Below are 19186 nucleotides of genomic sequence, written 5' to 3' on the forward strand. Positions count from 1 at the left end.
GATTATTGATTAAAGTACAAGGATGACTTGTCCCTTATAACCAACTTTGTACATCCGATGTCTGTTATAAAAGAGGTCAATTTAATGGGAAAGATAGGGCAGGCAACCATGTGGGTGAATAGTGTCTCTTATATACCCATTTGTCTCTTACATCCATGTCTCTTATAATGAGGTTCAACTGTATTCTAGATTGTTTCCTTTCCAATGCTGCAATCGTGTGGCATTACAGGAACAATACAAAAAAAAAAATGGTGGGAAAAATACGAGTAGCGCAGGGATATTAGTACCATCATGGCCCATTTCTTTTTTTAGAGTTCTTGTGTCATACCCTTTTGGTGTGGTTTGATTGGTGTCGCTGCAACGAAACACTGTGTTCATTGAATAGCAACAAAAAAGTGACGACTAGTTGATGAAGGTAATGCAGACCAAGCAATATTGCAATAAAAAGCGCAGAAAAGAAGAAGCGACGAGAAATATATGTTTGCAAATGTACACCTTGAAGCTGTATTTTGTTTCTTGCTTTTGTTGTTCAAGAACCAAGATTTACCCCCAAGAAACGCAAGGTTTTAAATTGCTTGACCCTTTCAGCACATTCAAGGTACCCAGGAGTAAGCTCCTCCTGCCTTAAATTTCGGCGCGATCCATTTGACTTCATTTGCTGCATGGTATTAACGACAACTATGAAAAATGTTTTGCGTTATCAGGCTGCTTAGTTACAAGCTGTTTCTCTATTCACAAGTACAGTTGTTCACCTGATGCCTTCCCCCTCCCGACACCATAAAAATGACCTACATACAAATCATATAACCAATAAACCACACCTCAGTAGTATTTCCTATCACTTCGCTCTTTCATTACGGTGGGAAATTGACCAATTTTTAGGGGTCAATTTTTAATTTTTAATCATTAATTTTTTGTGCTAAACTGATTGGTTAGGGACATAAAATGCATATAATTCAAAGCCCTTTCCAACACCAGTTTTAATATTTTTATAATTAATAATTGCGAAAATGATCCCAGTCGAAATTTTCATACAGACGTCGACGAAAATTAAAAAGAAAAGAAGTTGCATAACAAACCATCAATAGTAGAAAAAGTTCAGAACATACATTTTGTAGGTAAACATTTCAAAAACCCATCCTGGAAGAAACATTGACTTGCGCGGAACAATTTATCCGATATTAAAAAAAAGTTAGCCCGCGTGCAGCCTGCGCCTTGTGGTGAAGCCCAACCTCCATTTCATATGTGCAATTTTCGGATGGCTCTCTGGAAGAAATCTGGTGGTTTGACATTATTAGAGGCACCAGTTAGTCCTCATGTGATGTAAAAACACCTTGTCAATGAGTATGGCCAACACAAGATTCAAGGCAAGCAAGCGATGCAAAGAAATCTGTATGGAGTTGAAAACCAGACTCGGTGGTGAATGCTTGTTGACGTTCGGATCATCACTTATGTCAGAACTTTCACTTGCAGCTTACTATCCTCTTCAGACTCGCTACGGTAGCCCTGGTTGCAGGAATAAGGTGTGACGTGCTAGAATCGTGCCCCGAAAGCATTTACCAAGCAGCCGTCACGCAACGACAAGAGTTCAGCACTACGAGCCTCCTACATTGCAATGCCACCTAAAATTTTTGGAAAGAAACAATACCAAGACTCCTGAAGACTGTCAAAAATAGACAGTTCTACTAAGAAGTGACACTAGGCGTCCGGCAATACCCACGTACAGAAATGAAACTGGCCGGAGAACAGCTGGCAGAGTTCCAAGGCTGATTGGAAGTACTGTCCTTGTCTGAACTGATATTGAATGGCTTGGCGTTATCTTTCGACTTTCAGCTGAAACTGCAATAGCAGAAATAAGGCGTAGGTGAAATGAAATCTCGAGTGGCATGCTTTTTTCAGTGAACAGTAGTGGGCGGTGGAGGCACCATGGAAAATTGGCCTGAAGTAGGGTAACTGCGTAGTAGTGCCAAATATGAATTTCACAACGCAAGAACGAAACCAAAACTGCTAGAAAACTGGCTAAAAATGACAGTTCCGCTTGTTAGACATGTAGGGGACCTTCAGAAATAAGCTCTGGCACAATAAAACTATCCTTTCTGCGAACCAAGCTCACTAGTGAATAGCTGGTGCTATTTTCCAGTAATTATAAGCTCTCAACGCTGTCAGATTGCAAAGCTGAACACATAACTCTATTTGACTTTCTAGGAGCCTTTTGATCAAGAAAATTTGATGGTAAATGCACGAGCGGCATGCCATTTTGTCAAGTGCAGCAGCCACGCTCCCTTTTGCGAAAACACATGCACACATCAGCTTGCAAAAAACGCCGTCCAAATTCTCAATGTCACCGGAGCAGGAAAATTTAAGCTGATTCTAAGCCCTATAATGCTTAGCCCTGTAATGCCCAAATAATGACAATAGATAAAAATTCTAATGCTTTATTGCATTATAAATTGTGATAAAATAACACTAAGAAACAATAAACAATGAAACAAAAGCAAAAAAAAATTTTCTCCCGAGGTTGTCAAACTAAAATATGAATCATATACCCATAAAAAGTACGTATATGTCTAGCTACATATACAATGTAGGTATACAATGTAGCATATACCTGTTTAAAAGTTGGTATATGTATATTGACATGTCAAAATAGGTATATAATGTATCATATACCCATACTAATCGGTGTAGACCCACCGGGAGTGCTTATGATGGAGAGAGAACCATTTTTCAAACTGTATGTGGGACTCAATGCATATCATATACGATGCATTGGGCATCACAGGATTAGACTAACCGATGGGGCGCATTGGGTGCACAAGAAACGACATGATGTTGAAATCGGCAATATAAGCATCGACTGCCAGTGATGCTATTTGAATAGGCCTAGTAATGAGAGAGTTAAAGAAAGACCCCCCCCCCCGTTCAGGGTCCAGAAACCCCACTGCCTCACCTTTTTGATGGCTCCGAACACCTCGAACTCTCGCCGCAGCTTTGACTCCGAGGTGTCGTAGTTCTGAAAGGAAAAACAAAAAAATAGCGTCGCATGTCAATTATCCATTTGCCTGCCGGACCTAGCACGGGGCCCTCAGAACTCGAAACCACCCAGGGTGTGATTACTAGATGGGGTTCCATCGCCAGTTCTATTCTTTTGACCTTACCCATAACAAGGAGGTAGAAGGTGGCTGGAGAGAGAGAGACTATGTGTCGACAATCGTAAAGTGCCCCAAGAAATTTATATCGAAAAGCGCTATTCAATTTTTCGTCTGATGCAAGTGGTAATTAAAGCTGGGCCATCTGCTTCGAGAGCATGTCGCACAGGTGTGTCGAGAGTATTCACTGGGTTGTCACACAACAAAGTCCTCAAAGTCATATTCTTTGCCTCCTTTTCTTTTTGCGGGAACTGAAACATGTTGCCACGAGGCTAACTATATGGCGCAGTATCTTGGGCTGCACTGGCCACGTTTGCTTGACTTGCTGCTGTTCAAAGCTATGAACTGGGCAATGCAATTGAATAATAAAAGTATCGCATTTAACCTAGCAAGTATAAAATGAGGTTTACTATGTATGGCATACTCTACAAATATGCTAGTATACTCCCGGATGTGGTATTTGCCACCTCTTAAAAGAGGCCTCTTATGCATTCTGGCCACTAGGACAGCAGGTACTGCTTACATGGTGCGAATTTACCTGCGAGTTCGTATCTGCGGCTGAAACGTCCTCCTTTCATAGCTTTGGCACCAGCCAACATAGATCATTTCGCCGCACGAGCAGAGCCGCAGATGCGAATTTACAGGTAAATTCGCACCGTGTAGAACGGCCTTTAGGCCAACTTTGCTTGGGCTCAGTCCTGGGCCCATGCTAGGTGGTCCAGTTTAAAATGGCTTCACTCAGGTTTTAAATCTCGCCACTCTTATTTACAACTTAGATCATGGCTCAGTTGACATGGGTGGTGCGAGCATGCACCGTGCCGTTCAAAGCACCAACAAGAAATATGCGAATATATGTGTGCTTTGTTGCGCCACGGGCATGAGAAACTAATTGAGGGGGAAGAAAAAGAATAAACAAAAAAGAGACTGTGGTTTCCTTGCTGTGGTCAGTGAGTACATTTAAATTTCCAAGTCAGGTGCATGCAATTTTCTTAGAAACTGCCCAGCAGAAAGGATTGGCACAGAATAAAACTTGTGACCTCCACTTTCGACACCTTTTTACAGCGCAGTTTTGCGGGAACTTGCCCCAATTATCCGGCTAACTTGGAAATCGTTTCCAGTGATACTGCTGGCGACACTGGAAGTTTAGTCTTTACTTTCGAGAACAGGTCGATGAGTGCAGAATTTCTTTAACCATTACAAAGGCTCAAGCCAGAGCAGGAGCGAAGAAAATTTGCAAGATCAAGATTCAAAGAAATAAAGTCACTGATTGCAAGGTGGTATGATCTGTTTGCTAGAAGAAAGAGTGGCTGACAATTACACTTTCTCATAACATGAATTCAAAGTGCAGCCAAGAGCCAATCACACGTTCGAAACGCTGTCCAAGAGAAATCGTTTCAAAGGAGCCGCTGGAAAGTGTTTTGTTACGCTGAGGTTCTCAGCAAACCTTGCTTTGCGGTGGGCGTCGACTTCAGCTACACGAATGGCAGGCTCTCCACGCCAGAGCCCACTCATGCGTTTCCAAACGCTTCGCTGCACAGAGCACCCACTTGACGTGCAATGTCACTGCGCGCTATTCTTTTGAGCTCCTGCTAAAGCGAGCCCACCGTTCGAGCTCTGTGGCCTTGATGTAAAATACTGAGTACTGGTGCTCCCGCCTTGGGTTCGAGTCCCAGCGGGTCTGTCTCTTAGGTTTTTTTTTTTTCTCATCGCGTAACTTTTTTTCCTAAATTTAATTTTCTTTACTAAGCTCAAATCTACGTGTTGTTTTTGTTAATAATGGTAATTTGGTATGTTTTAGCTCGCTTTAGGTTTGGGGCGCAGCCACTGACAATGTTGAATTACCGTTCTCCATTGCACGAACAAATATGTCATGTGGGTCCTCTGTGCAGCGAAGCATTTGGAAATACGCTTCAAGGCAGTATGTTTCACAGAAGTTGCCTACTTCCCCTTCTCCCCTGGTCGTAACCCCGCCCCCCCCATACACTTTCCCCCTCATGTTACCCCCCCCCCACCCCCATCTCCTCATCCCACTTTCCACCCTATTGCTTTCCTTTCAACCTCTGCTGGTGGTCTGCCCCTAATCGACAGATGGTCGAACACTGTCTCAGCAACAAGTGTGCTTCACAGGGTGAAAAACGTCACACTAGTGTGACCCAATTTCATTTAACCCCTGTTCAAGTCCGTGATAGCTGCCATCATCACAGATGGCGGAAGGGAAGCTTGAAATCAGGCCACTAGTGCAACACCTTTTGCACTGAAGCCTTGACAGGACAGTGCTGGTTGGTGACGTATTTCAGGCCGAGAACAAGTGTTTAAAAGCTGCAAACTAAGGAAGGGAGAAAAAAAAAAAAAAAAAAAAGATGACACATGTTTTGTACTTTTGACTAACCAGCCCTCAATTTTTTATTTTAAGCGAAAATTGTTTTGCTGCATGTTTTCGTACAGCTTTGAATCTCAGAAGCACAGCAATAAGAAATTATGCTAGTAGTGCAAGCATTTACTAATTTACAGGCCTGACAATTATTTAGGTCATTAGGAAATTAAAATTTTTCTTTCTTGTAAAAAAGAATTTTTTTCTTGTTGCCGTAAAACCTATGACATCCTGTTACTACACAAAAAAATTCCCTCGCACTTCCCCGAGGGGGAGAGTGTGTAAGTGCGAATGCACGGTTGTTGATTGCGCAATTACGGTGGATATCGTGATCTTGGAGTGGAGAGGAGGCCCCCAACACCCGCAGTCACTGAGCGGAGAGAGGAGGAGGAGAGTAGCACCCGCCGTTACGGCGAGGGCTACACGAGCGCCCTCATGCGTCGGAATGCGGAGCGCCCGCTACGCGAGCGAGAGCTCTCCCGCCCGAAGTGGAGAGGAGGCGCCCAACACCCACAGTCACTGAGCGGAGAGAGGAGGAGGAGAGTAGCGCGCGCCCATCTCCCCTCGTTGCTAGGGAAGACGAGGAGGAAGACGAGGAGCGCGCGCACCCGCAGCTGTTGCTATGCGGACGACGGCGGCGGACGATTCAGGCTCGCTTAAGAAGTGCATTCGCACTTAAAAAATATAAAGCAGGTAACCCAAGTATTTACAGATTTACAGACATTTTGACAAACCGGAATTTCTGTTTCCTCACCTGCCCTGTCGTCACACCCTGCGTCCACTGAAGCTTCCGTTTCATATCACCGAGCCCCGTGAAAACTCAACAATGGTGATGTCTATCGCAAGAGGCACCATTGAACAACCCTTGCACAGAAAACTAGCAGTTTTCGTTTTGTTCTTAAGGCACTAGAGGATATTACGTGTTGTGTCAGTCAAATGATGACGCCAGGGCCGAAAGGGCTAAACTTATGTAATACTATTATGACAATGCACAGATTTTGTTGTCTATAAAATTTTGACTGCAATAACAGCAATTTCATCAAACCAGTGGCATTGCACACATGCAGTTCAATCACTTTTACACGCGGTACTTTGAGGGAAAAGGAAGACCAACAATAACATACTGGATGCAGTGCTGCCATTGAAAAGCCGCTTTCACGGACCATGGATACACGAGCAAAAACACTAAGGACTGTGTAAACCCATCAGCAGCAAGCAGACAGTAAGCATATGTGGGTCATTCTCAACCAGCTCGTTTTTTGGCAGCTCTCATTCTAAGACCACCCTAGTTAGAGAGCGCTTGGTACAGTGAAAATGGTGATAGAGAGTGTCTGCGTAATGGGGGTGCTCTTCCAGGCACCAGAACAACTACACGAACGGTTAAGGCATAAAATGCACCCTCACACCCAAAAAAGCAGGATTCTTCTTAACAATACCACCACAGAACAAAAGTCTGCAATCAGAGGCCCGACTTACGATTCTGGCTACAAAGAGGGTCTTGAACGGGTCCATTGTGCCCGCTGCATTGTTGTACGGGTCCCCTGCACAAATGGAGGAAAATTCAAATTTTGCGCAACTCTAAGCACTTCACAAGACGCATGGACACAAAAGCTAAAATTTCTCTTGGAAGCTAAGCCCCCCAAAACAGCCAAGGTATTTTTAGTGAGGAAAGGCAACAACTGCACTAGCGGAGTTGCTAACAACTGCGTAAAAGAACCGCACACGCATTAAATTAACAGCTACCTCCGCTAAGCTATGAACATCTAAAAGAGCTGTAACTGCCCTAGTTAACTGTTATTATCAGCTGCTTGTAACAGCCACAGTTGACCTAGCCAAGTGTGGATGAAAAAGCTAACAGCACCAACCAATTCCTTGATTACCACCTAAAGCTGCTCCAGTGGCCTCATTAGGCACCAGCAACCAACCTGGCAATGAATGTTAATTACACAGCCTGCAATTACCTGTATTGTATATCACCCATGATTTATAAATTACACTGCCAGAGACACATGTTGTCTACAGGGGTAGACAGCATGTGTCCAAGCAATTTTTAACACTGACACGAACCTGGTGCTGACAATAACCAGCTGAAAATGCCCAAGTGATCACAACAAAAGCCTGCTGGCAGCCTGGTTGCTGCATGAAGCCAGGACAAAGTATAATGTTTGAGGTTTAGTAATGCTTGCTTGGCAGCACAAACATGTAGCAGCCTTTAGTATGAGCACAGTATGGGCAGCTACACTAAACGGATACCTTACCCCTGAAGCCCACCTTTAGCCAATGCCACAAGGTCCAGCTGTGCACAATGCATTTAGTACAAGGTGTAGTGAAAGCTTGTTGCCTAGCGACCATGCACGAAAATGCCAGTGTACACAAGTACTATCATACTCCATATGACCCAGAACATGCAAGTGAGAGACAGTGCTGTGTCATGGGCAGTCCACTAGTAGTGAAGCCCTCAAGGGCAAACGAACAAGGGACTAACTGCCGAAATTCTGCACAGCACAGGCGCCTTTACAGACAGTTGCACGATTAAAGTTTGCGTATATTCTGGAACGCTTGACGTGTTGTTACAAAGTATAAAAGCAGACAAAGAGCTATCCCAATTTAAATAGCAATCAAGATTAGAGCTTGTCACGACCCCTCTCTTTTCAACGAGCTGGAAACCGGTGTGCAGAAGTTTGCGCCTTGTAGTTTCAATAACGGCTGGCATAGCATCACCTTGGCAAGCAACACTGCATCGTCGAAAGTGCTCCCCAAAGCTATTGGGAGCTAAGCACGGGAAAGGTTCCCTTGAACCAACATTGCAGTTAAACGAGGTTGTCGAAATACCTTGCATTAAATGTTTTACATCAAGTACACTTCAACGAACTTCACACGTGGTCCCTAAGCCCACATATACACAAACACATACAAGAAAAGACAAACACTTACATAGCGCAATGTCTTGCTCTAGCTTGTAGGCGACCTGTTCTGCCTTCTCTCTTCTCTGAAAAACGAGACACAGAAATTACAACCAATTCACTGCAATGAATCTAGAGAAGACCTTCCGGTTGATGATAACCGGATAACAGCAGCCACGGCACGCCGGCAACACTTTACCTTTCTTTCCACTCGCTCTTCTCGGGTTTCGACACGGGTCGGAGGTGGTGTGTCTTTTGGATCCTAAAGAAAGAAAAATAAAATTAGGCAAAAATCACACGCTGCGCTTCACGGAGTTCATCCAAATTTGCAAAGCAGCACCAGTTCCGTAACAGAGGCAAAAGTTCTCTCTTTAACAAGATTAATCCGATTTTTTTCGAGCGGGGCAAGTTCTATAACGGATAGAACTTCCGCCTTTTACAGAGGCTTCGCGGGCTTCTAGCGACGCGGACACAATGCGTATTGATTGCGCAGAGCGGCAGGGGGTTCGTGTGATACGACCGCTACGAAAACAATGAATGTTGATCAAAGAGTACGGGAGATACTTTGTGACTTTGCGATCACACGCCGCGGAGGTAGGCTTAACAGATGTGCGGCGATTTCGGCCGCGCATCAGCTCCGTGCGCTCAGCAAAGCAGTAGCAATAAAGGATCGAGCCATTTAACAGGGGCATTAAGTCCCCTTCGCAGTACACAGTGTACTCACCTCGAATAAATTCAAAAACTGAGCAACGCCGGTATACGTCCCCTGGGTCTTTTCATGGGGCAACTTGTCCGTCGGCGGCAAGTATGGGATGGGATCTCGAGGTGCGAATAGCGCCAAGAGATTCGGCGGTAGGTACTGGGTCATGTTGGCAGCAAAGTGCGATCCGGCGACACTTTACAGTTCTTTTCCGTGTTTCACTGGCGTAGATCGCGAAGCATCGCAGAAAACAAGCGCGTGCCGCTGCAAGAAACAAGCAGACGCAGACCAGCAACGCAGTCACGCAGCACTGTATCACTCCGCGCGGCAATGATGACGATGGCTTCTGAGGAACTGTGAAAGGAAAACTGAAAAAAACATTGCCGGATGCTAAAGGAAGTCGGAACACCTGCTATTGTACTAACCAGTTTTTAAATAAAAATATTTCAACACGTATTATCAGTTTTTAAAGACTGTTACTCCTGATTTTTGTAATTGATGCCAGCTTCTTGCCAGAACTGACGTCGTTTGGTTTATGCGACTGCCGCGCCACAGTGTCAATCCGCGACAACAGTCAACGATTTCAACCTGGTTGTTGGCCAACTATTCTCATCAGAAATCGTTTACGTATTCAACATCGGGTTTCCGCCTTATAAAATAGTTCACATGGTAGTTTGGATGTTGACACCTTATTTGCCATTGATTTTGGATACTAGTGAAATGAGCAGTGAAATTGTTTGTTTCTGTGGGCAGTGGCAGTTGAATGGACAGGGAAAACGCTGGTAGCTTTCCTCCATGGCTGGTAGCCTGGCAATGCTACACGCGCCTTTTTTAAATTTCTTTTCGACGATACCTACTCATTGCATTACCGAAAAGTAAAGATTTGCAGTTTCAGTTGCAACTAACATGAGGGAAAACTGGACCATAATTCATAAAGCCGGTGTCAGCCCTCACCAGAATCTAAGCCCGACTGCTCACGTGGTTCGGGCTTAGTTTCTGTGTAGTGTGCTCCTAAAGTGACCAGACGTCCCGATTTAGGCAGGACACGTCCCGGTTTTGCGGCTGTGGTCCCGCTGTCCCGAAGGCTGCTTGTGGGACGGTGTTTTGCCCCGCCTTCAGCCGGAAATGTGGAAAACGCTTATCAAGTCCGCTGTCACTAATGAAAAGCTGGAGGAATGAAAGAGCCAAAAGTGCGTTATCTGCATAGTCCCAATGTCTGAGCTATTTTCTTGAGGTTACAGTGTACCAACCAAGTATTCAGCACACCCTTCTGCGTTTGCTGAATAAGTAAATAATTGCTTTCAGTGCGTCCACCCCCCGATAGTCAAATTACGCATAGTTGTGCGTCGAACAAAGGCGAAGAGAACTACGAAACGTATGATCTTTTAGTTAAAACAAAATTGCATTCCCTTCAAGCTATGTGCCACGTTCTTCCTTACACTCCCTTCCCTCCCCCATGTCTCCCTCGTCCCGCTTTGGGGTCCGAGGAATATGTTCACTTTACACTAGACAGACTAGGTGAACTGGAAACTAAGACCAGAACACCGGATATAAAACAGCTTGTTACCCAGGGTTTTATACAGACCCCCCCCCCCCCCCACCAAACACACCCCTAACAACCCCCCAGAAGGATTTGGACAACCCCCCCCCCCCCCAAACAAAAATTCACGAATTTATACACACGGATTTATACACCCCCCCCAGGCCCCCAACACGCCCCCCCCCCCCCTCCTTCCAAAAGGATTTTGACCCCCCCCCCCAAATCGAAATTCCGGGTAAACCGCTGTTGTTACCTCGCACCCTTCAAATAATTAGGATAGTGTGCTTTCTTGGCTTGTGCAAGTTAGATCTAAAGGACATGTAAAGAGTAGAAAGGCGATCGACTCGCACTGTCAGCCGAAACAAGAAAGCAGTTTTTGAACGCTGGTTCTGTAAGGTACCTAAATATTTTAACAGCTTTTTCAAGCACCCTAAAAAAACACTGTGGATATAAAGTTAGATCTAAAGGAAATCAGTGTTCAAATTTTCCAGACGCTCACCATGATTTTACTGCTAGAAACATTAGTCTTTATCTGCTCAACGATTTTCGACAGTATATTATCTCAATGATTTTCGACCCCCGAATCCTACGAGACCGGTATAATTATTACCCTTTGGCATGAAGGGATTCCTTTTGTTTCTTGCTGTAGGAATCCCTGCCCGCACGATCCTTTCCCTCATTCATCAGGGCCTCACACCCTTTCTCGTTTCGACTTAGTCACATAATGAAGAAAAGGTGCCGAAGGGGTTGGAATAGTTAATTATTTTGGATCTATTCAAACATTGCTCCAGTTTGCTAAAGATATATCCTACACAAATGAGGAAGCTTTGGCCGAGCCGGCCTACCTTGCTGTTGTTGTTGTTCCTTATAAATAATGGCGCATACCCAATCAGGGGATCGGCCAAACATCAGTCGTTAAACCGAGAGAGATTACTGCCTAGGTACTCGAGGAAAATTCGAAAAATTTGGAAGCTTTTTTCTTCTTGTGTTTGAGAAATCGAGTTCACACGCAGCCATCCCACTGCCTTGAACAGGCCGCTCACAATTGAGTAGTCCGCCACACACTCAAGAGCGGGAGGGTCCGATGTGAGTAGGCCGAGGTAATCTTGCCCTGAAAACGGTGGTGTACATTTATTAAGGCGGAGCACCTCCAGATAAGGTCCAGAACCCCGGTGGGTGGGGAGGTGTTACTCTGTGCCTGCCAAATGATGGGGCGAATCCATGTGGTGCGGGAAATACTGGATTTGTCTTTGTATTTGGAGCATTCCATGGTGCGTGCGTGGATAAACGAACCATATACTGTGAATCTACCTGGATAACTATATGGCTTACGTATTGGCAACGTGGCGGCGCGAGCACAGCATTACCCTCAGAGGGTCTGTCATCTAGAGGGGCTCGAAAGCGCACCTTGAATAGATGTGTGAAGTTTGGCCTCTGTATAATTTGCTGTTGGTTTTCTTTCTGGTTCAACTTTGTAACTACAGAAAAATTGATCTTTTGTGTTTGTCCTCGTATTTGTATTATTAGTGCACAGCGTGCTGTTTTTCTTTTCTTTTCATGACTTTTACATTGGTTTATATTGACTTGTTCAACTCAATTTGCGGAGGCTGCCCAGCCCCGCACACAAGCTCCACTGGCTTCTTTTCACCCCTGCCCCCTTCCCCTTTCTTCTCCCAATAAAAGTTCTACAACAACAACAACAACTGGCTTATAGGCGAGTTGGGTATTTCAATATACATGTTTTTGAATAAACTCTATTTTATTATTGTTATTATTTGTTCATTGAACACTATTACATCGTTCATAGAAGCTGTACCATCGCATTAGGTCACACACAGTGGAATCGGCTCCATTGGGTGCGACCTAATGCGATGGTATCGTGTCTCCTGCGAGGACGAGGGACGGGATTCTATCTTCGAGCTGAATGTTTCTGGGGTTGATTTGTTGTATTCTAGCATGTGGCCAATACTTTGGTAAGTGGAAACACTTTGACGTGTTGATCGGCTTACGGCATTTCACCAGGACGAGGAGGAAGAAACCTTTTATTGAGTAAGAAGGGTGAGGTAATGGGATGGAGGTCAGCCTCCCAAGTCCAGGAGGCCGCGGGCCTTGCTGAATCCAGGACTCGTTGTACCAGGGCGTCTTATCGCTCCGGTGCTGAGCTGGTCACCGCAGACTCCCACTGTTCAGGGGAAGGAGAGGTGACGGAATAGGGGTGGTAGGGGCATGAGTAGGTGGTATGTAGTGTAGTGTAGTGAGTGTCACAGATCGGACAGTGGGAAAATGGATGGGGAGATATGAGATAGGACTGCGTGGTTGTATACCGCTTCCGTTTGAAGTCTGTGATATATATGTACGCTTGATAGTTGGATATTGTGAGATGGGAGGGAGTATGTTTTTCTCGTGTGAGAATAGTGCGACAAAAGTGAGCTGTATGTGTAATCTACTGGAACAGGGTTGGTAGTTTCGTAGTCCGGGCCTCTCGTGGCTCTTTGTCTTGAAGGGGGAACGACCCCCCCCCCCCCGAAGATTTTTTAGCGCTAATTTTGTAATGATGCATTTTAATGTGAGCTTATACAAATCAGCATGCGGATTTGCAAAAACTTTTTAATCGCGAGGTAGTTATTATTAATACATCCCAAACATATATTTTCCGCCATCTCAACACCGTTCAAGAAGGGTGTTCATTATACGACACCCGTATTCCTACAAGGGGAGGTGACTGTGAGAGGGAAAGAGGTTCCCAGCCTGCACCACATATGTATCGCAGGGTCCAAAGGGTGTACAGCTACACATTATGGTGTTGGAAACTAACAAAAAGGGTGTAAAAAATGGTGCAAGCTGAAAGGGTTTAAGAAAAGACCGCCAACTGAGAAAAAGGTTGCAAGAGACCTCCAACTTTGGAGGTATTTTGTACCTGTTTACACAGGGGACTGAACATTTTCTACAAGAGGAAGGATGTTTTGTACCTCACGATGTTTGAATCAATATGAATTGGCATAATTTATTACCCGTGAAGATGTTTAAGCTTGAGCTACTTTCGGTGGCGTTAGCAAAAAAAATACAAAGAAAAAGAACTTCAACGCCTGTAAACGCTGCCCCACCGCAGACAGGGTATTATAACAGTGAAGCCGGCTTTCAAGGGCCTGTTCGAGTGCGAGCACAAGGGGTGCGTGCGTATGCGCACCTCTTATTATAGCATTTCAAATGTACTAGTATTTTTGGGATTCCAAAACGCAATAAAAATTGGCGCAGCTTGCCTGGTTGTGCAAGGCTGGAGAAACAGCAGAGCTGGAGGTCGACCTACAGCTCGTCTTTCAGTGTGGGGTACACACTGGAACAGCCTTGTAAAATACTGCTAAACTTGACCTCACCCGTCAGCACTTAGCCTAGCCTAGCAAGAACATTTCAAAACCTGACAAATCTTATAAAAGCCTAGGAAAACGTAGCCAAACTTGACAACACCGGAATAAGCTAGGTCACCTTCAACTCCGCTGTTTTTTTCTCTTGCAACCGAACCCCTATTTCCCACCTTTTCAACACCCTACAGAAAGCCAAGTGTGTTGCAGTCGGTCAACACCCTCTCCGCCATAGAAACATAGTCATTTTAATTTTAAAAGTTCAAATTGATGTTTCACGTGGGCGCACCGTATATGGAAATGAGCAATCATTGCACGCGAACAATGTTTTATTGCTTTAAAAATTTTTTACTACATGTAGAGGAGGGTATGAGGGGATCTTTTGTACTTCACAGTGCAATTACACTTGCATGGTTTGCGTTAATTAAGAGCTGAACACCTTTTCCACGCCCTTTTAACATACAACGAAAAACCAAGGGTGTTGAAGTTGTTCAACACCCTTTTTTCAACGCAAAAAGGTTGTACAGCTACGAAAAGGGCGTTGAGATTCAAGAAAAAGGGTTTCGTGGCCTCCCAACACCCTTCTTCCACTTATGCTACCCTTTTTTGGCCAGAAAGGGTGCAAAAAATTTAGTTTGTAAGTTCTAGTTGCGTTAGTACTTTACCTTAGGTGTAGCCAGTTTGCTGTTTATGATGCTCGTAATTTAATTCCGAGTTCTTTCGAACCGCGAGGTTTATACCCAGACGCGTCTTACGTAAACCTCCCTGTACTCCATTGACCCGGACTACAGGTTCCGAATTCGTGACAGCCCGTGCAAGCAGAATGAATCGGAAAACATTACGCCCACCTCCCCTCGCGGGAACCCTGGTGTGATGCGACGCCGAGGGGGGTTCAAGCGCAAGCGGAGAGCAACCGTCGACCGAAAGGCCGCCGGAGAGCGGCACACCGGTTATATGCGCAGCATACCCGAAGGAGAGGAGAACGCGGAGAGAGAGAGTACTGCACATGCGCAGCACCGCGCGCAGCGCCGCCCACCGGCGGAGTGAGAGCGCGCTGGGCCGCACACCCGCAGATGTTGAGAGAGAGTGTTAGCTCTCACCTGGGCACGCGCCGGTGCCAGTGCGTCTGCCGCGGCTATGACGCAACACAATCCATTTTAATCCAATCAAATCCAATCCAATCCAAGCCAAACCAAGCCTAGCCAATCCAATCGAATCCAATCCAATGCCCCTCACGAGAGAGTGTTCGCTATCAGAGAGGAGAGGGGGTGAGCGGATGAGAGTGCGGACGCCGACGCCGACGACGAAGACGGAAGCACGCAGGATTCTGCAGGGCCGCCGACAAGAGATGCTCTCAGCGTCGCATCTAAAAAGTTCGCCAACGTTGCCGATGATGTCGCGATTCAAAGCCGTCCGATGCTTATAGCGAAGCGCTTTCGGCAGTCGATGTGCTCCGCCAATGCTTCTTCGATTTTGGAGAACGCAGACTCGTACTGCTGCAAACAATGTTTCGTGTAGAGAATGCTATGCTAGTTGTAGCCGCCAAAACGAAAGTGAGAACAAAAATGCCGAGTGCTCGTGTGTGCGTGCATCGCGACCACCATCGTCCCTGTTTGTGAAACCAAGCATACCTACTTAGGAAATTGGCCAAAATTGCGGCGACCGCCCGGCAGTTAAAACATCCCCCTCGCGAGGGGCACGATCAAATGCAGAGCATTTCCGCGGGGGGTACGCCTGCAAGTCGTATGGATTACGTATTGGTTGTTGTTCTTGTAATTGTTGTCGTCCAGCGTAGACATTGTCGATGAAGTCGATGGTGAAACGTGCCGTGAACCCCCTGCCGCGGCTATGACGCAACGTGGCGCGGCTATGACGCAACACAATCCAACACAATCCACTTTAATCCAATCCAATCCAAGCCAAGCCAAGCCAATCCAATCGAATCCAATCCAATGCCCCTCGCGAGAGAGTGTTATAGCGCCGAAATCGCGCCACCACACGAACGCGTGATGTTGACGTCACGATCACGGGTGGTGGGTGGTGGTGATTTATTAACAAAGGAGGGAAGAGAAAAGGCCTGGGGATATTGTTGAACTCAACGGGGAGCACGCCACAGATGTTAGCGACCGGAGCGCGCGCGAACGACAAATGTGGTTTAGGCGCGAACCGACCGCGGCGAGAGAGCGCAATGCGAGCGCCCCCACCTGTTCTTGCGCGCGAACGGACTGTTGCTCAGCGCGAACCCAACGCGGCGAGAGAGGGTGTTGCGCACGTCCCCACCTGTTGTGCGCCCGAACCGAACGCGGCGAGAGAGGGTGTTGCGAGCGGAGAGGGGGCGAGGAGGACGCGGGGGAGAGGGCGCACCTGTGGCCGACGGTTGAATGAGTCAAGGATATAAGGCGCGTTCATAACGTTCCATTCTGTGTTGGTTTTGTGGCGCAGTGGTTAGAGAATCATGTACCTTGCGTTCCGCCCGCAGAGTTGTGGGATCGAAACCTGGCGCTGGTAAGTATTACTTTTTTATATAGTGTAGGGGGAGCGATGCGGACTACGGACGTCAACCCGGGTGACATCGTGAGTTACTGAAATGCTCTGCATTTAAAAGTGGCAAACGCGTTTCATTAACCACTCAGGTACACTCTCACAGTTTAAACGTTTAGACGGTGGAGTTGCGACACGCAAAGGAGCTGCTGAAGCCAGCAGCTTGTACAATTCCTTTCCGCAGGTGCATTATAGGATACATTTAAAAGAGATTTACATAGACGATTGTAACGGCACATGAGTGTACTGCAGGTGCGGGCACTTACAGTGAGCAGACGATGCAAAGACAATGGTTGTCTCTAAACGTGATGATGCACCTTAGAAGTGGCACAAAGAACGGTAGATATTCAACGAAAGCACGGGCAAACGAGTGGAAAATTTTGTAGCGAATTTTTGGAACTTCCTGCTGTTCGAGAAAAAGCAATATTAGATGTGACTGCATCTCATTCACTCGCCTTGTCCCTGCATCCGGCGTCGTCGGCGTTGTCGTCGTCGGCGTCCGCCCCTCCGCCATTCTCCTCGCCGCGCGAGCTGTGGCTGTGCTCTCCGTCGCTGACGACCCCTCTCCTCTCCGATGCCCCTCTCTCCCGAGGGGCATTGGATTGGATTCGAATGGCTTGGCTTGGCTTGGATTGGATTAAAGTGGATTGTGTTGGATTGTGTTGCGTCATAGCCGCGGCAGACGCACTGGCGCCGGCGCATGTGCAGTACTCTCTCTTCCGCGGTCTCCTCTCCTTCGGGCGCGCTGCGCATATAACCGGTGTGCCGCTCTCCGGCGGCCTTTCGGTCGACGGTTGCTCTCCGCTTGCGCCTGAACCCCCCTCAGCGTCGCATCACACCAGGGTTCCGGCGAGGGGAGGTGGGCGTAATTTGTTTACTTAAATAACCATGAGAAGGTTACCTCACTCACGATTCGACGAACTTAGTGACCGTCCTAAGAACGTTTTAAAGGTACGTTTTAATGTGTTTTGGAGTACCTTAGGTTTCAAGCCCCGAATGGACCTCTCCCTGTATGTAAACACCGTGACGTCACGAAGCGCACGTGCGCGACGGGTGGCGCCTGCTGGTGGCCGCAAAGTGCGGTGGCGGTTGGGAGAACGTGTCTTCGCGTCACCCCCGGAAGTCTGTCTGCGCCGACGGCCCGGCCTGCCGGGGCGCCCGAAAGGAACGATGTGCCGTTGGTTCGGGCCGTCACTCACCGCCTACATTGCAGGTGGGGGTCTAGCTATCTTAGCTGTGGCCGTCGCACCTCCATGTAGCTTTCCGCATCTACAACCTCCGCAACACTTTCGTTTACCGTAAGGTCAACTGAAGGGCGACGTTTTCGGATAAGCAGTGCGCGACAGAACAGCCTAAACGAGTCATTCTGAAGGTTGGCGCTGTTGTGACGCATTCCAAGGATGTTTTTTAAGATTCTTTGTGTTCGGGCACATACCAAGGAAAGCTCATTCATTGTTGCTTTCGAGGACCGCTTAAGCTAAGCGTGGTGCCTCAGGCAGCGTATACGCTCCCTGTTCTTTGTCCCTTTGCGTCGCCCGGAGACAGTACCGTACACATGATTTCATGTCGAGGGGAAAAAGGAAAGGTAAAGCATGAAAGAATTAAAAAGTAAAATGAGCAGCAACGAAACAAAAATATGAATAGCAAAAGCCAAAAATTATTCCAATAAAAATATCGCGATGATGTCATTCTCTACATGATTGACCGATTGTTTCGTTACCTTTTTCCCCAGTGAAATCGCGAAATGGTTCATCGTCATTGTGAGAGTAACATAGCAGCCACATATGGTTAGTGCGTATCGCTCGCAACAGCGCACTGAAATAATTTTCGGTAGTCATTATTTCATGATAGTTAAAGTTAGTGTCCTTGTACGCCCGCTGCATACGCCAGCGTCGGGAGGCCGCAACAATGAGCACGGCAAGCATCTCTGTTTTGCCGCATCCTCAAGGCAGAATATAATTGATCAAGGTAAAAATTTATTGCACTTACAAGCAATGAATTTCGTTCGTCTTGAACAGATCCCCCCATAAGACCACACTTGTCGTTGTCGATCTGGCGGCAGGCGGCTATCGCGGATCCTTCGTCGAAACATTTCTTTCGCGTCGCCTAAGAAGTTTAGGCATTCATTGTGTTTTTAATACACTACTTACCTCCTCAAAACATGACAATATTTCGCAGCAAGAAAATTTCCCTCTGCCCCCACCCCCGGCACTATTTCACTTGACCAAATTTCTGCTGGTGCTGCGTGATAGCAGATGGTTGGTAAACAGCATCATTTCATGGCACGATTTAGCGCGGACTGCCAATGTAGACGGTATGACTGCGCTTTGGAGAACAGCAGAAGTTCGAGAATGGGAAATGTCATGAGTAAGAACAGACCATGTCGCTGCTTTGGCTGCCAGCCTCTTCGGCACATTGCGCGCATCCACAATACACGCCGAATTTACCTCTTTGGTGACTCCGAAAAGTGTGATGTCGCTGATTCTGCTCGCAAGATTTGCGTAGCCGAGAGCACAGCAGCCCACCGGCATCAGAAAAGCGAAGACATAAACAAAAACTCCACTTTTGCGCGGGTCTAATGCAGCCTCACTGCATACGCCCCGCGCGCCGGTCCGAATGTTTT

General features: G+C 46.6%; 1 protein-coding gene across 1 annotated transcript in view; it reads right to left on the reverse strand.

The window, feature by feature from the left end:
• Positions 1 to 9452, reverse strand: part of LOC144137633 (uncharacterized) — a 37745-nt gene extending 28293 nt beyond the window's left edge. Inside the window, exons 1-5 of the mRNA XM_077669574.1 lie at positions 9148 to 9452; positions 8623 to 8685; positions 8455 to 8509; positions 6997 to 7061; positions 2951 to 3013 (exon numbers count right to left, since the gene is read on the reverse strand). Of these exons, the coding sequence (XP_077525700.1) occupies positions 2951 to 3013; positions 6997 to 7061; positions 8455 to 8509; positions 8623 to 8685; positions 9148 to 9291 (390 nt within the window). The 5' untranslated portion in view covers positions 9292 to 9452. The remainder of the gene's footprint in view (positions 1 to 2950; positions 3014 to 6996; positions 7062 to 8454; positions 8510 to 8622; positions 8686 to 9147) is intronic.
• Between the last annotated feature and the right edge of the window lie 9734 nt (positions 9453 to 19186).

The sequence above is a fragment of the Haemaphysalis longicornis genome, unplaced genomic scaffold (genome assembly GCF_048455015.1).
Source record: "Haemaphysalis longicornis isolate Haplotype H1 unplaced genomic scaffold, Haemaphysalis longicornis Haplotype H1 scaffold_43, whole genome shotgun sequence".
In the NCBI taxonomy this organism is placed as follows: Eukaryota; Metazoa; Arthropoda; class Arachnida; order Ixodida; family Ixodidae; genus Haemaphysalis; species Haemaphysalis longicornis.